A 20,475-nucleotide genomic window follows, 5' to 3' on the forward strand; every position below is an offset into this window, starting at 1 on the left:
AGTGAGCTTTAACCGAAGATGCAGATTCATGTGTTATTACATAAATACATGACTATAATAACAAAGCAACACACTTCTGAGACAACATTAAGATGCAGTGAATGTAAATATAGTCAGCAGTGTTACCAAACACACACTCAAAATAACGACACTAACTGTAATAATAAAAATAGATTATTGTTTATTATCATAAATTGTGAAATAAACAAGATACATCTCACCTTTTACATCACCGGGATTTATCTTTGAGTAATAACCTGCAATCTGAACTTCATCACCTCTGAAATACAAGAAAAAGAACATAAACCTTTTTATAGCAGTTTAATTTAAAAACATTTAAATGTTCTTCTTCAAACACACACACTCTCACAGTCATGTTGATACTTTTCCTCACGTTCTAGAAACATTTTTTATTTGATCTCAGGGTAGATGAAAACACAACTCTGTGGTTTAGCTGCTCTCTATAAAGATATCAGAGCAACTTCTCACTTTGAGTTGAACTGTCAGACGGATTAAAGGAGCAAAGATCACAACTCACACGTTGGGTTTCTTGTCACAGTCAGGAAGTGGTACAGGTGGAATGTCAGTTGGTTCCCGTAGCTTCAGCAGCATGATGTCATGGCTCCTTGGTTTACCCTTATCGTCTTTATCCTTAAAGATCTTATGTTCCAGTTCGATCTCCACTGTTTTTCCAGACTGAGGGTCTCTACCTAAAACTACTTTTATAGTCCTACAAGTAAGTACAAGACACAGAGAAACATCAGTGAACTACTATAGATGCATCGTAGCGTAATATTAGTTACTGAACATGAACATTATCAACGCTTTCTCCATAATGTGACTGACTTCATGAATGAGAAACATGGTGACTAGTTCTAAAGTAAAGTTGTCACTTTCTCACCGTCCTGGTTTCCAGCAGTGAGCTGCAGTCAGAATCCACCGGTCACTGATCAGAGAGCCGCCACAGAAGGGCTTATTGTTAAATGTTAAAAACGCATGGTACCCACGCTCAGTATCAGGACAATCTTTACCTCCGATGATTCTCTTCTGCAGATCCACCACCTTGCCCACTGTGACACCTGAAACACAAAGTCCTCCATCATTGTGGTTGTTTGTACTCAGTAGACAACAACAGTTAAATATGAAGGAACTATATATTACACAGTGTGTATCATTTAGGGGATTATTGGCAGAAATTGGAATATATTATGCATAACTATTTTCCATCAGTGTATAACGAGCTGAAACTAAGAACCGTGATGTTTCTGAAAGCTTAGAAAAAGCCTTTGAGCCGTTCTCTAGGAGCGGGTCCTCTTCACAGAGTCAGCCATGTTGCACCGCCATGTTTCTACAGCAGCCCAGAAGGGACAAACTTCACATGATCTGAAGGTCGGGGTGGTTACTGAAACTGGTGTTGAACAGGCACCAGTGCTAAAATATTAAAGATCAGAGTATTGATAAGTCCTGATGTTACTGCTGCTTTTCATCGGTACTTTTGAATGTTTTGGTGTAATTTAATATCACGCTGCAGCGCTGAGCTCCTCCAACTACACACACACACACACACACACACACACACACACACACATACACACACACACACACACACACACACACACACACACACACACACACACACACACATACACACACACACACACACACATACACACACACACACACACACACACACACACGATGAGTCAGCCAGCAAAAATGCTGTGGCAGAAGGTGAAGATTACTCGATTTAACAGTAAATTATCAATTATAGACATTTTAGATTTGTCTCCAGTGGGATATTAATGACTTTATATCGTGCTGTTGTTTTAGAAACAATATTTAGTGACATTTAAAATATGAATAAATTCTAATTATGTTCTGAATTTATTTGTTTTTTTTAATTTTAAAAGTAATCATTGAATCGTGAAGAAGAAGCGAGTATTGATGAATAATAAAATCTTAAAGATAACTCTCTCTACCTGAACGTCACTGACGTTATCAGACACGCTTGTAAACGGAGGGCTGAGCTGAGCGGATCTAGTTTACTGCAATCTGCTCAGAGCAAGCATTCAAAACATATTTCAGCAGTCACACGGTTAATATGTATTTACTGAAAAAGCTTCATCACAATCTCTCTGACACCGTGTTGAGTTGAGTGAAGGTAGCAAGTAACTCACTAAAGCGCCGCTTCATTGATGTTGTTTAGTAAACTATCTGGGTGTCAGCCTCCTTGTGAACGCTTACAGCAGGTTGCTAGAAAGAAGGCCGATTGTTGAACCTGAGATTGAGGAGGAGTGATGCTGACTCCATCCTGGTAGAGTGGAGCAGTGGACCAACTGCTCACCATTGCAGGAGAGGTCATGGGAGTCCACCCATCTCGTCTACATGTGGACTAGAAGAACGCCTACAAGTGATATCAAACTAAACTAAACTAGAGTGAACATTGTGGTGGCTTTCCACCGAGAGAGAGAGAGAGAGAGAGAGAGAGAGAGAGAGAGAGAGTACACTGGCTTCCTGTACATTTTGAAATAGATTTAAAAACGTCACCACAAACTTTTAAAAGTGTGACTGTCCCCAGAATACATCACAGATGAGTTAACACCCTACGAGAGGTTAAGAACAGCACGTCTGATGCATGAACTCAGTTTAAAACACACTATTTACATGAAGCCTGTCAGAAAGCAGAGAGAAGGGTTAAAGTGAGCAGCAGTAGTTGAACACTCACCGGCCCACAGCAGAAGCAGAAGACGCGTCATGCCACCCATCTCTCTCAATGACTGCCCTCCTGGTGGAACACTGGAGCCTTTTTAAATGTCTTCACTCTGTCCTGTTGGCCTTCAGCCACCAATCACCTCATGAAGGGTCATCAACACAACCCCATTGGCTACAAAGGTCTACACGTATGCAAATGTGTGGTCAGGTATGGAGTACGGAGGAGAAAGACTCTGATATAGAAAGAGAAGAAAGAAAGCTGCACTCTGTTCAGCAGGAAGATGAGACCAACATGAAACTGACTTCACTGTGTATTCACGTAGAAGAACTCAGATGTTGTTTAAGTTCATGATGAAGAAATGAGTTCAAGTTGACTTAAAGTCCACATGTTGAATGAGAGGAATTCATTCAGAGCAGTTCAGTGGAAATGTGACGTATACCTTTAATATAGATCTTTAATATGCTCAATGTGTGTGTGTGTGTGTGTGTGTGTGTGTGTGTGCGTGTGCGTGTGTGTGTGTGCGTGTGTGTGTGTGTGTGTGTGTGTGTGTGTGTGTGTGTGTGTGTGTGTGTGTAGTAGTAGTGGATTTTGTTTTAAACAGAATCTCCCATTTCTATCACATTACAAATTAAAACTATTAGTTTGCGTGTGTAGAATTAGTAATAAACTAAACTAAACATAGTTAAACTAAACTATTCTTCTTCTCTGAGATCCCTGAGAAAGCAGTCACACATCAGTTACATAACACAACAACAGTCAGTGCTGTAACGGACCCGGATGAACTTGATGTTTTCACGTTAATATAAAATAGATATTAGAGATGAATTATGAGCTGTTTAACTTCATAACACGAGCTCTAAGCACATTATTATACATCATTAAAAGAATAATGATGAGATTTATTTTAATCCATAAAAATACAATCTTTTATTTCCTGATCATTTGAATCATTGTTGTTGGTTTATTGACTTCAGAGTGTTGAAATGATTTTTGGGACGGTGGTGAAAAAATAAAAGTGTTCTGGATCCTTGTAGACCAGCTGCTCTCATCAAACATCAAAGAGATCTGTATCCGTTATTAATATGGATCATCAATGATCAGTAATTATCAGCGGCAAAACAACTTCATCATGCATCTAAAAGTTATATTTGCTCCTTTTTTTGTACTGGTCTTGTTAGATCTCAGCGCTGCGTTCGAACATTAACCATCAATTTATTTGGGACTTGAGCTTCATGTCTGAGAACTTCCACACGACCAAGTTTAAGACCGCTCGCTGCATCTCTATTTAAATAGAGTGTTTTTAAGAGTGACTTAGTCTCGATAGTGTTGGAAATAAACATACAAAACAAAAGTTAAGTCTGAGACTGAAATTATTATGAGTCAAGTCACATCTTAAAGTTCAGATATTAACAGCAACGAAATGTTCCTGAGAAAAGTGTAACGTGAGGAACTCCTCCCTACAGGAGTGTTTACTTAGAACATGTAGAGAACCTCTCTGGTGAAAACTATGCAACTCTAAAATGTCAACTTTTCATAAAATCAGAACATTTGATTGGTATTAAAGGAGCCGCACTGAGCTGGTTTAAAGTCCTATTTAACACAGTATCATACTGTGTACATATATATATATATATATATATATATTCTGTAGTTTTTGTTTGACTTTTGCTTGACACACTGTTTAACTGGGTACTTTAACCTCTGCATGCTTCTAGAACTAGAGAGAGAATGAAGGAGGAACATTTAAAAGGTTTTATAATGAAGATTTAATAAATAACGTTTACCTGAAGAACTCAACTCAAATATCACAAACTACCCGAGTATTGATGGACTGAAGCGTACAGCTCGGTCCACACGGGCTGTACGAACTAAACTGACCGATTACATCATCAGCACCATGATTGCGTGAGTGTGTGTGTGTGTGTGTGTGTGTGTGTGTGTGTGTGTGTGGAGGCTGGTCTCTGGTCTCTCGGTGCGCACACGGAGCTGCTCCACGCGACAGTTCTCAAATCTAATTCGGGTAATTTAACCTCAACTGGACCGTAATAAAACACCGCCAACATCTGGATCATTGAGGTGAGTTATTGTTTTATTATGTGTCCTTTCGATGCGTCTTCACAGTATTTTCATATCTAACACTCCGTCAGAGATTAAACGAGAGCTTCTTTTCATTCTTTCATAACTTTATGGCAGTTAGTCAAATATCTCGTTGTCTTATCGACACCGAGCAGCTGGAGGATTTGCGTTGCGGTGTTTCACGTGGTGCACGCGGTGTTTTTAATAAAGGAGCTCGTGCAGCTCTCCTCTGTGCGGTGCGTGTATTCAAATCTCACTATCTCATTGTTACACGAGCATCTCTGCGTTCACGGACCATTTAAAGCTGCTGCTCATCTGACAGAAACATTGAGGTATTATTATTATATGTGGCTTAAAACTAGAACAATATTTACACATAAAGTCTAGTTTTGATCCAACACGAGGTAACTCTCTGTCTCTCACATACACACAGATACATGCAGTACACGGTGCAGTAAACTAGTACTAGGCTATAGTAGTAGTAGTAGTAGTAGCAGTAGTAGTAGTGGTGGTAGTAGTAATAGTAGTAATAGTAGTAGTAGAGGTGGTAGTATTAGTAGTATTAGTAGTAGTAGAGGTGGTAGTATTAGTAGTATTAGTAGTAGTAGAGGTGGTAGTATTAGTAGTAATAGTAGAAGTAGAGGTGGTAGTATTAGTGGTATTAGTAGTAATAGTAGTAGTAGAGGTGGTAGTATTAGTAGTAGTAGAGGTGTTAGTATTAGTAGTAGTAGTAGTAGTAGTAGAGGTGGTAGTATCAGTAGTATTAGTAGTAGTAGAGGTGGTAGTAATAGTAGTAATAGTAGTAGTAGAGGTGGTAGTATTAGTAGTATTAGTAGTAGTAGAGGTGGTAGTATTAGTAGTATTAGTAGTAGTAGAGGTGGTAGTATTAGTAGTAATAGTAGAAGTAGAGGTGGTAGTATTAGTGGTATTAGTAGTAATAGTAGTAGTAGAGGTGGTAGTATTAGTAGTAGTAGAGGTGTTAGTATTAGTAGTAGTAGTAGTAGTAGTAGAGGTGGTAGTATCAGTAGTATTAGTAGTAGTAGAGGTGGTAGTATTAGTAGTATTAGTAGTAGTAGAGGTGGTAGTAGTAGTAGTATTAGTAGTAGAAGTATTAAGAAACATTCTGTAGCACTAACTGTTGTTAGTTGGACTTCAGATTGACCTGATGTTTGCTGCGTTTCTTGTGAAATACTTTAACCCTCTGAGAGCCTCTGAATGCAGAGATCTGAGGATAGACTGATCATCAAGGCCACGAGAGAGGGATGAGGGGACACGTGTTTATGAGAGGGGGGGGGGGGGTACTTGGGATAAATGGTTCACTGGAACAGAAGACCAGAGGAGGGGACGGAGAGATAGAGAATAAAAAAGGAAGTGAAAGAAGGTAAAATGAGAGGAGACCAGTGTGGAGAGGAGAGGAAAAGAAAGAAGGAGAGACTAGAGATGAGAGGAGAGGAGAGAGAGAGAGAGAGAAAGGAAAGAAGAGGAGGTGGGAGAAAAGAGAGGGAAACCAAAGAGTCGACTAACCATCAAAGTATTGAGTTGACTCATCGATGAGTTGATTTAATCGACAGATCTGTAAAACTGTTTCTCCACAAACAATCACACAAAAACACTTCTTTATATCTTGTGTGTAGAGATGAGCTCATAAAGTTATTATAAATAAATCAGCATGAAAAAAACATTTAAAAAACTACTAAAGAGACTAAAAGCTAAACGACAAGTTAGTCCTCAAATCATCTAAAGAGGAAAAATAATGAAGAGAGAAAAAAACCTCCAGTTCTCTGTGGAAGTAGAAAATAATATAAACTCACATTAACGTCTCTCCCCCTGTCTCTCTCTGTCTCTGTCTGTCTCTGTCTCTCTCTCTGTCTGTCTCTCTCTCTGTCTCTCTCTCCCCCTGTCTCTCTCTGTCTCTCTCTCTCTCTCTCTCTCTCTCTGTCTCTCTCTCTCTCTGTCTCTCTCTCTCTCTCTCTCTCTCTGTCTCTCTCTCCCCCTGTCTCTCTCTGTCTCTCTCTCTGTCTCTCTGTCTCTCTCTCTGTCTCTCTCTCTCTCTGTCTCTCTCTCTCTCCCCCTGTCTCTCTCTGTCTCTGTCTCTCTCTGTCTGTCTCTGTCTCTCTCTCTGTCTCTCTCTCCCTCTGTGTCTCTCTCTCTCTCTCTCTCTCTCTCTCTCTCCCCCTGTCTCTCTCTCCCTCTCTCTCTCTCTCTGAGGAAACAGGAGCTTTTCACTTCATCGTCTAACATCCACTCAAACCTCTGACTGTGTCTCATTGGGTTCTGCTCATGCGGCCTATTGGTTGTGTGATTACATGTATCTGTTGGACTGCATGCTGTGTGTGTGTGTGTGTGTGTGTGTGTGTGTGTGTGAAGAGGAGTTAACTGTGTTCAGAAACACTGACACACGTCAGTAACACACTAAACATGTGTCTCCTCTCAGAGTAGAGTGATGTTCTGTGTAGGTGATGGTGTCATGTGAGCGCTCCTCTACGCTGATCTTCAGATGCTTCTGTGGGGTTCTTTGCATTTCACAGCTCGTGTGAGAATCGATCAGATGAATGTGAGTCCTGATGAGAAGGCGTGGAGGGAGAGAGGAGTGGACCTGGTCCGTCAGGCTGTAATCCGTTAATTGAACGGTGACAGAGGAAGGAGAGTCCTGAGGGGAATAAGAGGGACGGGCCGTCAGTCAGCTGACGGTGCAGCTCCCTCACATTTATACATTTATACATTTATACATTTATACATTTATACTGACTTGTCTTTAAAGTGGAATCGTCTGCCAGCTGAATGACCAGAACACACACTTAATAATAACATCTGCATACTGAACTTTGCATATAGTAATAACTGTGTGTGTGTGTGTGTGTGTGTGTGTGTGTGTGTGTGTGTGTCCATCCTATGTGTGATCAGGTTAATGGGTCAGTGAGAGGCGTCGAATGAGTTATGTAGTAATATGGGACACATTTCAATCTACACATGAATACATAAATACTGTACATCTACACAAATATCCCAATATATATATATATATATATATATATAAATATAAAATATTGTAATTATATTGGAGCAAACTTCTGATGTTGGAAATATGTATTCCCTGTAACATCCTGGGAACAATATTGCCTCTTAGTGTGAGTATAACTGTTGCATCATGTTATTAGCAGACACACCAGCACAGAGTCACGTCACACTCACACATACAAGAGTGTGTGTTTCAGGCGTCAATGCTTATACAGAATGTGTGTGTGTGTGTGTGTGTGTGTGTGTGAGGACAGAGTGTGTGTGTGTGTGTGTGTGTGTGAGGACAGAGTGTGTGTGTGTGTGTGTGTGTGCGTGAGGACAGCGGTGCAGCCATGTGTGGAGGTGATGGTTTTGTGCTTCAGGTATGTGTTCGGTGTGTGTAGAGTACAGTGTGTGTGTGTGTGTGGAGGAAATTGATGAGTTTTAATGGAAAGCATCAACGACAGATCAGTGACATTAAGATAAACGAGCGGGCAACAGCATCTTAACCGCCACGAAATGTTCTCTAAAATGCAAACGATGAAATAAATTCCATGCAAATTCACTCTGAGTGACGTCTCCAAATGGAACCAACTGTTATCTTGTTATCTACACACCAGGTGAAGGAGAAACAATGCAAAGGTCCTAACATGCATTAAGAGAAGGTAACTAATGAAGAGAAGGTAACTAATGAAGAGAGCGAGCAGCATGAATCCACTTCACTGACTAAATATTTACCAGACATTTGTGTTAATTGTCTGTCGCTCACATCAGCAGGTCGTTTGTTGAACAAAGCTTCAAACTCCTGTGAGGTAATTACACGTTTACCCCCCCCCCCCCCCAACCCAGCATGAACCATGTGACCATGAAGAGGCCTCTCATACACACACAGTCAACAGCACGGACTGCTGTCAGAGAGTTCAGTTTCAGTTGAAATGAATTCAGAGGTTGAGTGGTTTGTTGTGAATGATGTGTTTGATCATCATGTGCGTTCATTTTGTTCATTTCCTCTTTATTTGATAGTAAGAGAGACGACAAAGAAAGGAAGAGCTGCAGCCTCAACGGTGCACTCGACCTGGTGGGACGCCACGCTGTCCATGTTTGACAGTAATGGAAACTGTAAAATATGTCATTTCTGTGGGATCACAACTGTAGCCGTGTGGAAACCAGGCGGCAACCTCCGGGTCTTTCAGGTGAAGTCATTTCTTCATGTGTTAAACCTGCATTCTCTCTAATGTCCACCAGGGGGCGACTCCTCTGTCTATGAGAAAATGACTCTACTTCTCTCTTGATTTATTACCTCAGTAAACATTGTAAACATGAGTTTATGGTCTCAATCTCTAGTTTCAAGTCTTCTTCAATACAGCATGATGTTCATTTAGTACATTATGGTCCATTTAGAGTCAAACAGACCATAAAGCAGGGGATGCTTTAGGGGCGGGGCTTAGCTAAAGATTAATTTCCTTATTGATTGTGATGCGTCTTGGAACACATCCGCCTGACCATATCTGATATGGACAGAAGTCAACCTCTGGTTCTTCATGTGTTAAAGCTGCATTCTCTCTAGTGTCCACCAGGGGGCGACTCCTCTGGTTGTATAGAAGTCTATGAGAAAATGACTCTACTTCTCTCTTGATTTATTACCTCAGTAAACATTGTAAACATGAGTTTATGGTCTCAATCTCTAGTTTCAAGTCTTCTTCACTACAGCGTTCAGGCTCTGATTTCTAGCTGATCTAATAGGTTGCAGCTGTTTCACAGGTGCATTCTGGGAGCAGGTGATTGATTAATTGATAACAAACGACACACAGGCTTTTAGTGTTGAATGCTGTATCTAATGTAATGTAATGTAATGCTGTATCTAATGTAATTTCTTCATGTGTTAAACCTGCATTCTCTCTAATGTCCACCAGGGGGCGACTCCTCTGTCTATGAGAAAATGACTCTACTTCTCTCTTGATTTATTACCTCAGTAAACATTGTAAACATGAGTTTATGGTCTCAATCTCTAGTTTCAAGTCTTCTTCAATACAGCATGATGTTCATTTAGTACATTATGGTCCATTTAGAGTCAAACAGACCATAAAGCAGGGGATGCTTTAGGGGCGGGGCTTAGCTAAAGATTAATTTCCTTATTGATTGTGATGCGTCTTGGAACACATCCGCCTGACCATATCTGATATGGACAGAAGTCAACCTCTGGTTCTTCATGTGTTAAAGCTGCATTCTCTCTAGTGTCCACCAGGGGGCGACTCCTCTGGTTGTATAGAAGTCTATGAGAAAATGACTCTACTTCTCTCTTGATTTATTACCTCAGTAAACATTGTAAACATGAGTTTATGGTCTCAATCTCTAGTTTCAAGTCTTCTTCACTACAGCGTTCAGGCTCTGATTTCTAGCTGATCTAATAGGTTGCAGCTGTTTCACAGGTGCATTCTGGGAGCAGGTGATTGATTAATTGATAACAAACGACACACAGGCTTTTAGTGTTGAATGCTGTATCTAATGTAGATAGACTGTTTGTAGTTGTTAGAAAAAAGTGTTTTAGAGTCAAAACTTCAGACAGAGTGCCGATGGTTTAACAATCCAGGTCAATAGATTCTAGACTACATGAGTAACGTAAACAGACCGACAGGTACAGGTGACATGAAACAAAAAGCAACTTGGTCCGACTGACAGAATGCAGGTGGAGATGAAGCGGTGTTCGTACAACAGAAGATGTGAAGCAGGTGTGAAGGTCAGTGAACTGAAGGGCTGATGAGGAACAGCTGTGTGTGTGGGATTCTGGATATCTCCCCTCGTATATCTCCATAAATCAGGAAAATACTGTCATTTAAAAAAATCTAAATGTTACGTTGAAATATGCAAATGAGATAACTTTTGGTGAATTTAGGAGAAATCTACAGACGTAAACAGACAAAGTAGTAAAATAAACACCTGGATGTGTATTTTTCAGGTTTTCTGTCCACTCGTCTGAAAGAAGACAAGTTATAGAAAGCAGTGAACGAAAGAGATGTTTTAGTTCAATATTCTCTCTTCTTTCAGCTCTGCTTCGGTTTCCACCATCTCACAGTCGTTAGTCATTCCACTCAGTGTTGATCTGAAAATAGTTCTGGAGGAAATCTCGTCGTAAGACTTTGAATAATAAGACCTTTGAGATGAAGAGACATCCGTTAGATTAGATATTAGTTCAAAATGTTCCCTCAGAAATGTCGCTCTGTTTCAGGTACAAACTGTGAACCGTTGACTGTCACTTGATTGAAGAACAACAACAACAACTCTCCCGGTCTGTTCCTTTAAACACTCTTTAAACCTCAGTGTCTCCACATGTTTCTGCTACGAGGACTCTGTCTCTACTAGCTTCACTAAAAGCAGCATCACATGTTCTGTGTGAGATCTCAGGATGAGAGGAGGGACTCTTCAGGTCTCAGGGTTTCATGTCAAAAACAATCGAGACTCTGGCTCTTAAACCCAAAGCAGTTGTTTGCTCACAATCTCTGACATGATTCATCTGGTTCAGATCTTCACTGAGACGTGTAGAATAAAGTGTTGTTGATGAGATTGTAATCTTCCATTTGGTAGCTTTTTCTGAGAGAAGAGTTTATCACTCATGATGTGTTCAACGACTGTCAGAAAGATGACAATCCGACGATAACGCCTTCTTTCACAGCGTCATGTGATAAACGTGTTTTAGAGAAATTGTTTAAAGAAAAGATGCTTTTCAATCCCTCCGGCGGGTCTTAGGGTTCAGAAAGAAAGTTGCCCTGATAGCTACAGTATCTGCGCTCCACAGGGCTCGTTAGATGTCACTGTTTCCTTTTGTACACGTGAACGTAAAGAGCAGCGGCTCGTCAATCAGCTCTGGTTCTGACTCTCCTGTTTGTCTCTTCCATCGACGATGCTGAACGGCCTTTTGGGGCCTCGTCTCCGTTTTCTCAGCACGGAGGACAAAAGAGGACGACCTCTGGGAAGACGGATTGTCCGTCTGCTCCTTTGTGAGTGTCGGAGATTAGAGTGGCAGGTGTTGTGCTGCGCATCCTGGAAATCAGGAGCACGTGCGTGATTAAGAGAACTCTCCGGTGTGTCCTCAGCCGCACATTCAGTGACGATATATTGAGTTTTGTATAAAAAAAAAAAAGCCTTTCCCATGTTCCTGTAATCACGTATGATTTAGAAAAGAAGAAGGCGTCCGAGTCCTGGTTCAGGTCAGACTGTGTCTCCCTCCTCCACATTGTTATGATTTATGATCTGCAGAACTCCACAGCGTGCTGCTGCATCTTCAATATTAATCGTGTGCATTTAGTTTATTTTATTATTGATATTCAATATGTTACAAATTAGGTTTTCCTTTTATTATTAACGCACGACTAAAGTCGAGCAAATGTTTTACCATATAGTTTTCAATTTGTTGAATGTGGTTGTTAAATAAAAACAGCAGAGGTCTCCTCCTCACAAAGAACTTCACGTTAAAAGTCAGTTTCTCTGAAGCTGTTCAGAGGACGCAGGACGTCCCGAGCTGCTGCTAACGTTAGCTCGGCTCGTTTCTCTTGATAAGATCCTTCGTGTTAAAGTCAAACAATAACTAAAAAGTGTGTCATTTTATGACGGCTTCGGTGAGACAACCGCAACGCTGACGCATGCACAAAGGATGTGACGCCACCAACAGGCGACCAAATGAAACGCACCCTTGCCTTGATTAACACTACAGGTTTCTCAGGGCTTGTTAAATGTCAGTAGACCACTCAACTACATATATAACATCGGTCTTGTCACGGACCCAAAAGCAGACACAACCAGGGAATACTGTTAGATATACTGTTGGGTGATGAGTAGATGGAAAGCAGCTGGGTGGACTGGGACGGTGAGGTGAATGAGTGTAATCAGGAGGGAGCCGGGAGGAGAGCAGGGCGGAGCCACGCCCACAGCACACACACACACACACACACACACACACACACACACACACACACACACACACAGCCTAACCGTGACAGGTCTAGTTGGTTTTTAGACATTTTATTGCAGAAAGGTTATATATTATACCTGTAAGTAGGAATAAAGCTTGTTGCAAAAGCACCGTCACTCTGTGATGATACTGATTCATTCTTGTTAAATTGCTTGCTCACCTGAATCAGACTCATTTAGTATTTATCCTGGATGATGTGAGTGCAGTAATAAGTGGCTCAGGTCGTCACGTTGAGATGTTGAGGCGCTGACGTTCAGCCGAGAAAGAGAACAAACATCTCAGAGAGAAATGAGGAAGATTCAGTCGACCATCTTCATCAGAGGAGATGACGAAGAGGTGGTGGTGTTTCTTTATTAATAATAATAATCAAATACTATTCCATGTATCTTTGCAATATTAAAGCCTAAAGCTTGTTTAGCTGAACACACTGTAGTTTGCTAGTTGATGTGGTGAATACCTCTCACTCCATCTTGCAGCGTTGTGCCTTCCTCTCTGTGTAGGTTGACATGTTTCCCTCCACAGGTCAGGACGTTTCCTTCCTAACAGACCACCAGTTATGAAGCACGGCAGCGAGGGATGAGGGTGTGCCTGCGCCTGGTCTGGTAGCTATTAGGAGGCCGGTTTGGCTTCATAAACAGGTCTAATGCAACTAAATGCGTTATGTTTCTGTTCCGCTGCCGGCTTGTTGTTGTTGTGACGGAAGGAGAGCTGTTGATTGGTAGTTTAGTATTCTACAAGCGTCGCTGGTCTGAGATCAGACCAAACTTTTCAAACGCTTGACCGTCCGCTCCTTCAGCAGCAGCCATGTTGACTGCACATATACCCTCATTTATCTATAACAGTAAATTAAGTAATAGAGTTGTGTTTTTGTTTCTCTTCCTTTTCATATTATTTTTTTTTAAGTTTTAATGTCGTATGCTGCATTTCTTATTTATGGTGTTTGAAAGAATAGTTTGATATTTTCCGGTCAATGTGCTTCACTTCTGATCTAAAGGCACATTACATCAGGGGTCGCTGGCCAACAGCAAGTGGCTGCGTCGACAAAAAAAGATCGGGGCAGCTCGGGTCAAAGCAGGCGTCAACCTCCGGCTCTGAAAAGTGAATCCAAAGCTTCATGTGTTAAAGCTGCATTCTCTCTAATGTCCACCAGGGGGCGACTCCTCTGGTTGTATAGAAGTCTATGAGAAAATGACTCTACTTCTCTCTTGATTTATTACCTCAGTAAACATTGTAAACATGAGTTTATGGTCTCAATCTCTAGTTTCAAGTCTTCTTCAGTACAGCACGATGTTCATTTAGTAAATTCAACATTTGTAATGAATGCGGAAAATAAGTGAAGAAAATCAAACCTGTTCCTTTAATGACAGATGGAAGTTTTTACAGTCGGTGTGTAAACGTTGATTCAACGTGAGTTTGAATTCGTTTTGGACAATTTCCGCCAAAGAACACAGACTTGATGTGCCATGTTAAACTACACGGTTGTGTTATGTAAAGCACTTTAAACGGTCTTGTGTATGAAATCATATAACTTTGCCTCCTCTTGCAGGGCGGTCGACCTGCCACTGATGGGATCTCATCAGCTTCTGTTGCCTCTTATTCCTTAAAGCCTCCATGGAGCTCATCCAGGCCCCCACAGCTACCTGGAGCAACAACTCCATCCCCCTTCACTCCTCGCTCCTCTCCACTCCTTCCCAACCGCTTCTACTCGGCTTCTCTCCGAGCGACGGCTCGTTCCTCTTCAACGGCACCAAACCGGACCCCGGATCCCTCCCCGGCTTGGCCGGGATCTTCATCCCTCTCATCTACGGGATAGTGTGCGTTGTCGGCCTCGTGGGCAACACGCTGGTCATCCACGTCATCGTCAACTACACCAAGAACGAGTCGGTCACCAACATCTACATCCTCAACTTAGCCATTGCGGACGAGCTCTTCATGCTGGGCCTGCCCTTCCTGGCGGCGCAGAACGCTCTGCTCTCTTGGCCCTTCGGCTCCTTGATGTGCCGCGTGGTCATGACAGTCGACGCCATCAACCAGTTCACCAGCATCTTCTGCCTGACCGTGATGTCGGTGGACCGCTACCTGGCCGTGGTGCACCCCATCCGCTCCTTCTGGTGGCGGCGCCCCCGCGTGGCCAAGGCCATCAGTGCCACGGTTTGGGCGGGGTCCTTCGTGGTGGTGCTGCCGGTGGTGGTGTTCGCCGACGTGCTGAAGGATGACGGGAACTGCAGCATCGTGTGGCCCGAGCCGGCGGAGGTGTGGAAGACGTCTTTCATCGTGTACACGTGCACCGTGGGCTTCTTCTGCCCCCTGCTGGTCATCTGCCTGTGCTACCTGCTGATCGTCATCAAGGTAAACGCATTTAATTAATATGATTTAACTACTGAAAGGTGTATTCATAAGAAGAATGTCGTACTTGCTGGAGACGTGACACACAGCACAAACTATTTATTTGGTCAAAAGTGGTTCGACGTTGTTGTTCACCGCAGAAATCGTAGGTTCATAACCTCAAAATACTGATTGAGAAAACGATTCTTTGATTTGGGTGAGTTGACTCTTTACTAGTGAATGTGTGTTTACGCATTAAACGCTCTTTGTCTTGTCTCTCAAAGGTGCGCAGCGTTGGAAAACGGGCGCAGGCCACGTCGTCTCGGCGCAGGAAGTCGGAGCGTAAGATCACCAGGATGGTGGTCGTGGTGGTGGCCGTGTTCGTCCTCTGCTGGCTGCCGTTCTACGCTCTGAACATCGTCAACCTCCTGGTGGTGCTGCCCGGCGACTTCAGGGGGCTCTACTTTTTCGTTGTCGTGCTGTCGTACGCGAACAGCTGCGCCAACCCCATACTGTACGGCTTCCTGTCGGACAACTTCAAGAGGGGCTTCAGGAAGGCCCTGTTCGGCGCCTCGCGTCGGGTGAAGAACAACGACAGGGCGCAGCGGCCGACGGAGGAGTGGGGCGGCATCGTGCTCCAAGCGCTAAAGAGCGAAGACGACGCGCAACGGAGGGAGCGCGGGGGACAGGAAGAAGAGGAGATCAATGGGACGGGAGGGGACGTACGGATGAGGGAAATACGCAAAACGTCACAGAACGGAAACCACAGCGGAGCGGCAGAGGGATCAAGGACTCGTGTGCAGAGAGGGAAACCCGAACCGGAGCACGAGGAAGGATCCGGCCGGGATGCTGCTGAGGAGGCCGGTAAAAGTAGAAACAGCAGGTCACAACCTGAAGAACGGCCGGACAACCAACCGGTGCTGGAGATCAGCTATCTGTAAGAGCAGAAACCAGTTTAAGCAAATGTGAACATTACACACAGCTACAGATTACAGGCTCAGCGTTGGATCACGTGGAGAGACTATTTTACAATATGCAAATGTTAAAGTTGGGGTCAGATCTTTTGCATCACATAATATTCTGACAGTATCTGTGTTTTTTTGTCACGGTGTGTGAAAGTTAAAATAATGTAAGTTGAAGTTAACCATGTTGGGTTGAAACACTGGCTGTAAGGATTGTGAAGTACAGAATATAGTTCTTAAGTATTTATATGTTCATCTTAAAGGCACCAAGAAGGTCGTTGACTGATGCAACGCTGTGCATTCTGGGTAGTGAGGGCTTCAGCTACGAGATCTGCTCCATCAAAGAGCAGATTTGTTTTATATATATATATGTGTATTTATTGATGTCGTGTTGAAAATGACACTGTGGAGGAAACAACTGATGATTCAGTGCGAAACAAAGAATGTGGAATATCTTGACTTTTTACCAAAACAGCCGTCGAATGTAAACGAATTTCACTGTTTAGTGCATTTTTGTCACAAACTTGCTTCACTTACTACAGAGAGAATTATGTTTCAAGAAGAAGGTTTAAAGTCTCTTTGCTGTGTGACTGGAACTGATGATCCTGTTTGTATTATTCATGAAATCCTCTTTAAATATGAAAGAACTAAACAACGTTTACCTTTTGTCAACGATGAACATCCATGTTAAGTGTTCTTTGTGAAGGATTCTGTGCTTCATGCTAAAGCTACTTTGTCGATTCGATGGTTGAAATAGAAGATGTGTGTGTTTTGTAGTTTATTGTGAATTCTATATCTTATTTATTTAAGTTAAACCACAAGCCCAATTTGCCCAACTCATGCTTTTTGTTTTCTTTGTGGTCGCATTAATATGTTGTATTATATCAGCAGTGTTGTCAAAGTACAAAAGCCAAGTGTAATGTGGTGAGCTCAATAAATGTTTACGGATGATATTCCACCGGCTGTCAGTTTATTATGTCGATAGAAACTTTAATCCTGAAGGAGCTCAGAGGCAGCATGTCTGGATCGTTCTAGCTCCAGAGAAAAGTGCTGTAAACAGCTAACACGTGCACGCAGACGTACGCAACGCGTGCATGTAGACGTATGTAACGTGTGCATGTAGACGTATGTAACGCGTAGACGTATGCAACACGTGCACGTAGACGTATGTAACGCGTGCACGTAGACGCCGACGGTATGTAACGCATGCATGTAGACGTATGTAACACGTGCATGTAGACGGTATGTAACACGTGCATGTAGACGGTATGTAACGTGTGCACGTAGACGTATGTAACGTGTGCACGTAGACGTATGTAACACGTGCACATAGACGGTATGTAACACGTGCACGTAGACGGTATGTAACGCGTGCACGTAGACGTATGTAACACGTGCACGTAGACGGTATGTAACACGTGCATGTAGACGTATGTAACACGTGCATGTAGACGGTATGTAACGTGTGCACGTAGACGTATGTAACGTGTGCACGTAGACGTATGTAACACGTGCACGTAGACGGTATGTAACGTGTGCACGTAGACGTATGTAACGTGTGCACGTAGACGTATGTAACGTGTGCACGTAGACGTATGTAACGTGTGCACGTAGACGTATGTAACACGTGCATGTAGACGGTATGTAACGTGTAGACGTATGTAACGTGTGCACGTAGACGTATGTAACACGTGCACATAGACGGTATGTAACGTGTGCACGTAGACGTATGTAACGCGTGCATGTAGACGGTATGTAACGTGTGCACGTAGACGTATGTAACGCGTGCATGTAGACGGTATGTAACGTGCGCATGTAGACCTCGACTTTACTGCACGTTGTTCACCAAGAAACACTTCACACCAATTTAAAAAATGAGTCCTTTTTATTGCAAAAATGCTTCGTTCACAAAAGGAAGGAGAAACCCAACAGATGTGTCGTCACTTCCAACATGTACGTGGTGAGTGAAAGCTGAAGCAGAGTTCATTCTGCAGCTGGTTACCTTTAAAGAGGCAGAGGCTGCCCTCTAGAGGTAAACCAGCTGGAGAGGAAGAACGTTAAACACAAGACTCAAAACAAAGAAAGAACATCTTTCAGCCGTATCTTCTCAAAATGTCTCTGATTCACATGACGGACACGTCACAGATGTCGGGAAGCGTCTCGATGCGTCTTTGAGGCCGTCCTTTACTCGGGGACTGCGTCTCCTATCCACTTGAGGTAGGGCGGGTTGCCCTGCTCGATGGGCAGGCTGATGACCTCGGCCACCTCATAAGGATGGTTGGAGCTGGAGAGGACAGGACGCACAGACAGCGATACTCTGTGAGTGCACGAGTCACGGCGGCTAACGGAGCAACACACGGAGTTCCTGTGAGAGCGAGGCGGTTTATAAGTGAACCTACCGGACGTATTCGGCCAGAGCGGGAACCTTGGAACTTCTTGTTTTAATCATCTGGACAGGAGAGAAGACGACAGATTAGAATTTCATCACATTGAAGGATCACGAGCGAACGTTGGTCACGGTTCAACACACAGTGTGACCGCGGATGTTAATGAGACGGAGTGACAAGACACAAAGTAGTGCGTCTGGTCCTGAGGATTGATTTCAGAGTTAAGTGGACCTGTGAGGGACATTTATAATAAAGAATCATCTTTTTGTACTGTTGCCAGATACAAGATAACCTGCGCTGCCATCGCCGTGAAAAGTTACAATGAAGTTATGTTTACTATTACTGTCAATAATGAAGTATTAACGGTGGTATTGATAGAATACCAGCCGTACCTCTGTCTAAGTGCTGCTGCAGCTGTAGCAGTGACAGTAACTCACCACGGTGTTGAATAAAGAGGATTTAGAGGCTGAAACATCACAGTCAACACTCACCAGCAGCACCTCGCTGTCCTCCTCGATCTTTCCCTGCCACTCATATCTGAAGGGACGAGAGGAATGAGGAATATGTCATCTAATAACTCCCAGTGAGTCATCGTTATTTATGTACACTCACACAGACGTGATCGCTGGGACGATGTTCACACAAGCGGCGAGCTTCTTTTCCACGATGGCCCTGAGGGACAGAAGACAAGGAGACAAGTGTTCATCGTCCGCCCACACGGGATGGGACGTTTTCATTCTCGTTTGTTAAGCACAGAAGCGAGATGGCTGCTGGTTGTGTCACCTGGCCAAGTCTTTAGCCACCGTGTCGTTGGGACAAGTGACGAAGGCGGCCGAGTGAGTCCCCGGCGTGTACGTCTCAGAAGCCATGGAGAACGCTCTCAGTCCAACCGTCCTCAGCAGCGGGAACATAAACACACTCAGGAGCACCGTCTGGAGGAGGAACCGGAGGATGAGACCCACAAACAGAGGGACGCGTGAGTCCAGAGCACGGAGATCAACAGCAGATCAGCACTCACCACAGTCACAGCCTTCCAGGGTCCACCTCGCAGCGTCTCTGCACCGAGCGGTCCGATGAGCATCACCTGAGCCGCTCAAAGACAAGACGGTTAGCCACAGCGGTGGAGGAAGTACTCGGATACTTTACTTCAGTAACAGCCTGACTGACATCGTCTAAACAACAACAAGTAAACGTCCTGAACTCAAAGTGTTACCAAAGTAAAAGAGCTCATTATGCAGAAAGACTCCTCTCAGAGAAGATTCTGTTCTTCACTAACAAACCTTTAACGTTGTACTTCATCCATTTAAATACTTCATATGACACCATTATAGCTGCTATATTACATCGCATCATATCTTATGAGCATGTCTTATTTTGAAAAACATGTTTCTGTACTAGAGGAGCAAAAAGTACAAGATGTACCTCTGAAATGTAGTATAAAGAAGTATAACATGGAAGTGCTCAAGTGAAGTACAAGTACATTAAAACTGTACTGAGGAGGGAGGAAGAGGGAGGAGTACAGTACTTAAGTAAAAGTACTTTGTTACATAAGTCCACAGTCATTGCTGCTGTTACTGATAAATAATCAGGAGAGTGATGTGACGGTTTGTCCTCAGAAAGAACTTCACTGTAAAGAGCAACAGAGCACGATGTAGATCACAGTTCAACACCAACGTCTCTCAAACTACACAATACAGAACAAAGCAAACGATGGAAGAGAAACACAATCTCAGTATTTCAACCACTGACTCACATGTGATGAATGTTAACTCTTCATGTTATCTGTGGATGATCTTCTTAATCATGTCACACATTTTAACACAACAGACCTTCTTTATCTTATAAAAGGACATATTTTACAACTTGTCAAGCTGCCACATTTCAAATGTGAGAACTGCTAATATAGAACCCAAAAGGAGTATTTCCTACAGAGTACTCATGAAGTACAGTAGTACAGTAGCATAATGTCTGATCTCATTAACTTATTCCATAAAATAAACAAACTGTAGAACCCAGGCAGCTATTTACCCTCAAGTATAAAATATATAT

General features: G+C 42.9%; 2 protein-coding genes across 5 annotated transcripts in view; one reads left to right on the forward strand and one right to left on the reverse strand.

The window, feature by feature from the left end:
- Positions 1-4,689: 4,689 nt before the first annotated feature.
- On the forward strand, positions 4,690-16,405 carry LOC142940113 (somatostatin receptor 3). Of its 2 annotated transcripts, XM_076083020.1 has the most exons (3): positions 4,690-4,789; positions 14,299-15,101; positions 15,362-16,404. In XM_076083020.1, the coding sequence occupies exons 2-3, from the start codon at positions 14,364-14,366 to the stop codon at positions 16,016-16,018; spliced, it is 1,395 nt and encodes a 464-aa protein (XP_075939135.1). In that variant the 5' UTR covers positions 4,690-4,789; positions 14,299-14,363; the 3' UTR covers positions 16,019-16,404. The 2 variants fall into 2 exon arrangements, with proteins under 2 accessions (XP_075939135.1, XP_075939136.1); XM_076083021.1 differs by lacking the exon at positions 4,690-4,789 and having other exon boundaries at positions 13,968-15,101; positions 15,362-16,405.
- A 1,500-nt stretch (positions 16,406-17,905) lies between these two features.
- LOC142940098 (protein CutA homolog) overlaps positions 17,906-20,475 on the reverse strand; it is a 2,993-nt gene continuing 423 nt past the window's right edge. Inside the window, exons 1-7 of one of the 3 annotated variants that reach the window (XM_076082994.1) lie at positions 20,180-20,341; positions 19,445-19,510; positions 19,210-19,358; positions 19,039-19,098; positions 18,918-18,963; positions 18,439-18,488; positions 17,906-18,323 (exon numbers count right to left, since the gene is read on the reverse strand). In XM_076082994.1, the coding sequence (XP_075939109.1) occupies positions 18,224-18,323; positions 18,439-18,488; positions 18,918-18,963; positions 19,039-19,098; positions 19,210-19,358; positions 19,445-19,507 (468 nt within the window). In that variant the 5' untranslated portion in view covers positions 19,508-19,510; positions 20,180-20,341 and the 3' untranslated portion in view covers positions 17,906-18,223. Of the gene's footprint in view, positions 18,324-18,438; positions 18,489-18,917; positions 18,964-19,038; positions 19,099-19,209; positions 19,359-19,444; positions 19,599-20,179; positions 20,342-20,475 lie in introns of those variants that run through there. The other 2 variants (XM_076082995.1, XM_076082993.1) reach the window with 2 other exon arrangements.

The sequence above is a fragment of the Anarhichas minor genome, unplaced genomic scaffold (genome assembly GCF_050575085.1).
Source record: "Anarhichas minor isolate MPS153535 unplaced genomic scaffold, ASM5057508v1 ptg000114l, whole genome shotgun sequence".
NCBI lineage: Eukaryota > Metazoa > Chordata > Actinopteri > Perciformes > Anarhichadidae > Anarhichas > Anarhichas minor.

What these genes read in the sequence shown, in the direction of transcription:
- LOC142940113 (XM_076083020.1), top strand. Translation starts at nt 14,364, where the DNA reads ATGGAGCTCATCCAGGCCCCCACAGCTACCTGGAGCAACAACTCCATC. An exon ending in ACCTGCTGATCGTCATCAAG is followed by an intron (nt 15,102 to 15,361) that starts GTAAACGCATTT and finishes TGTCTCTCAAAG; the next exon opens with GTGCGCAGCGTTGGAAAACG.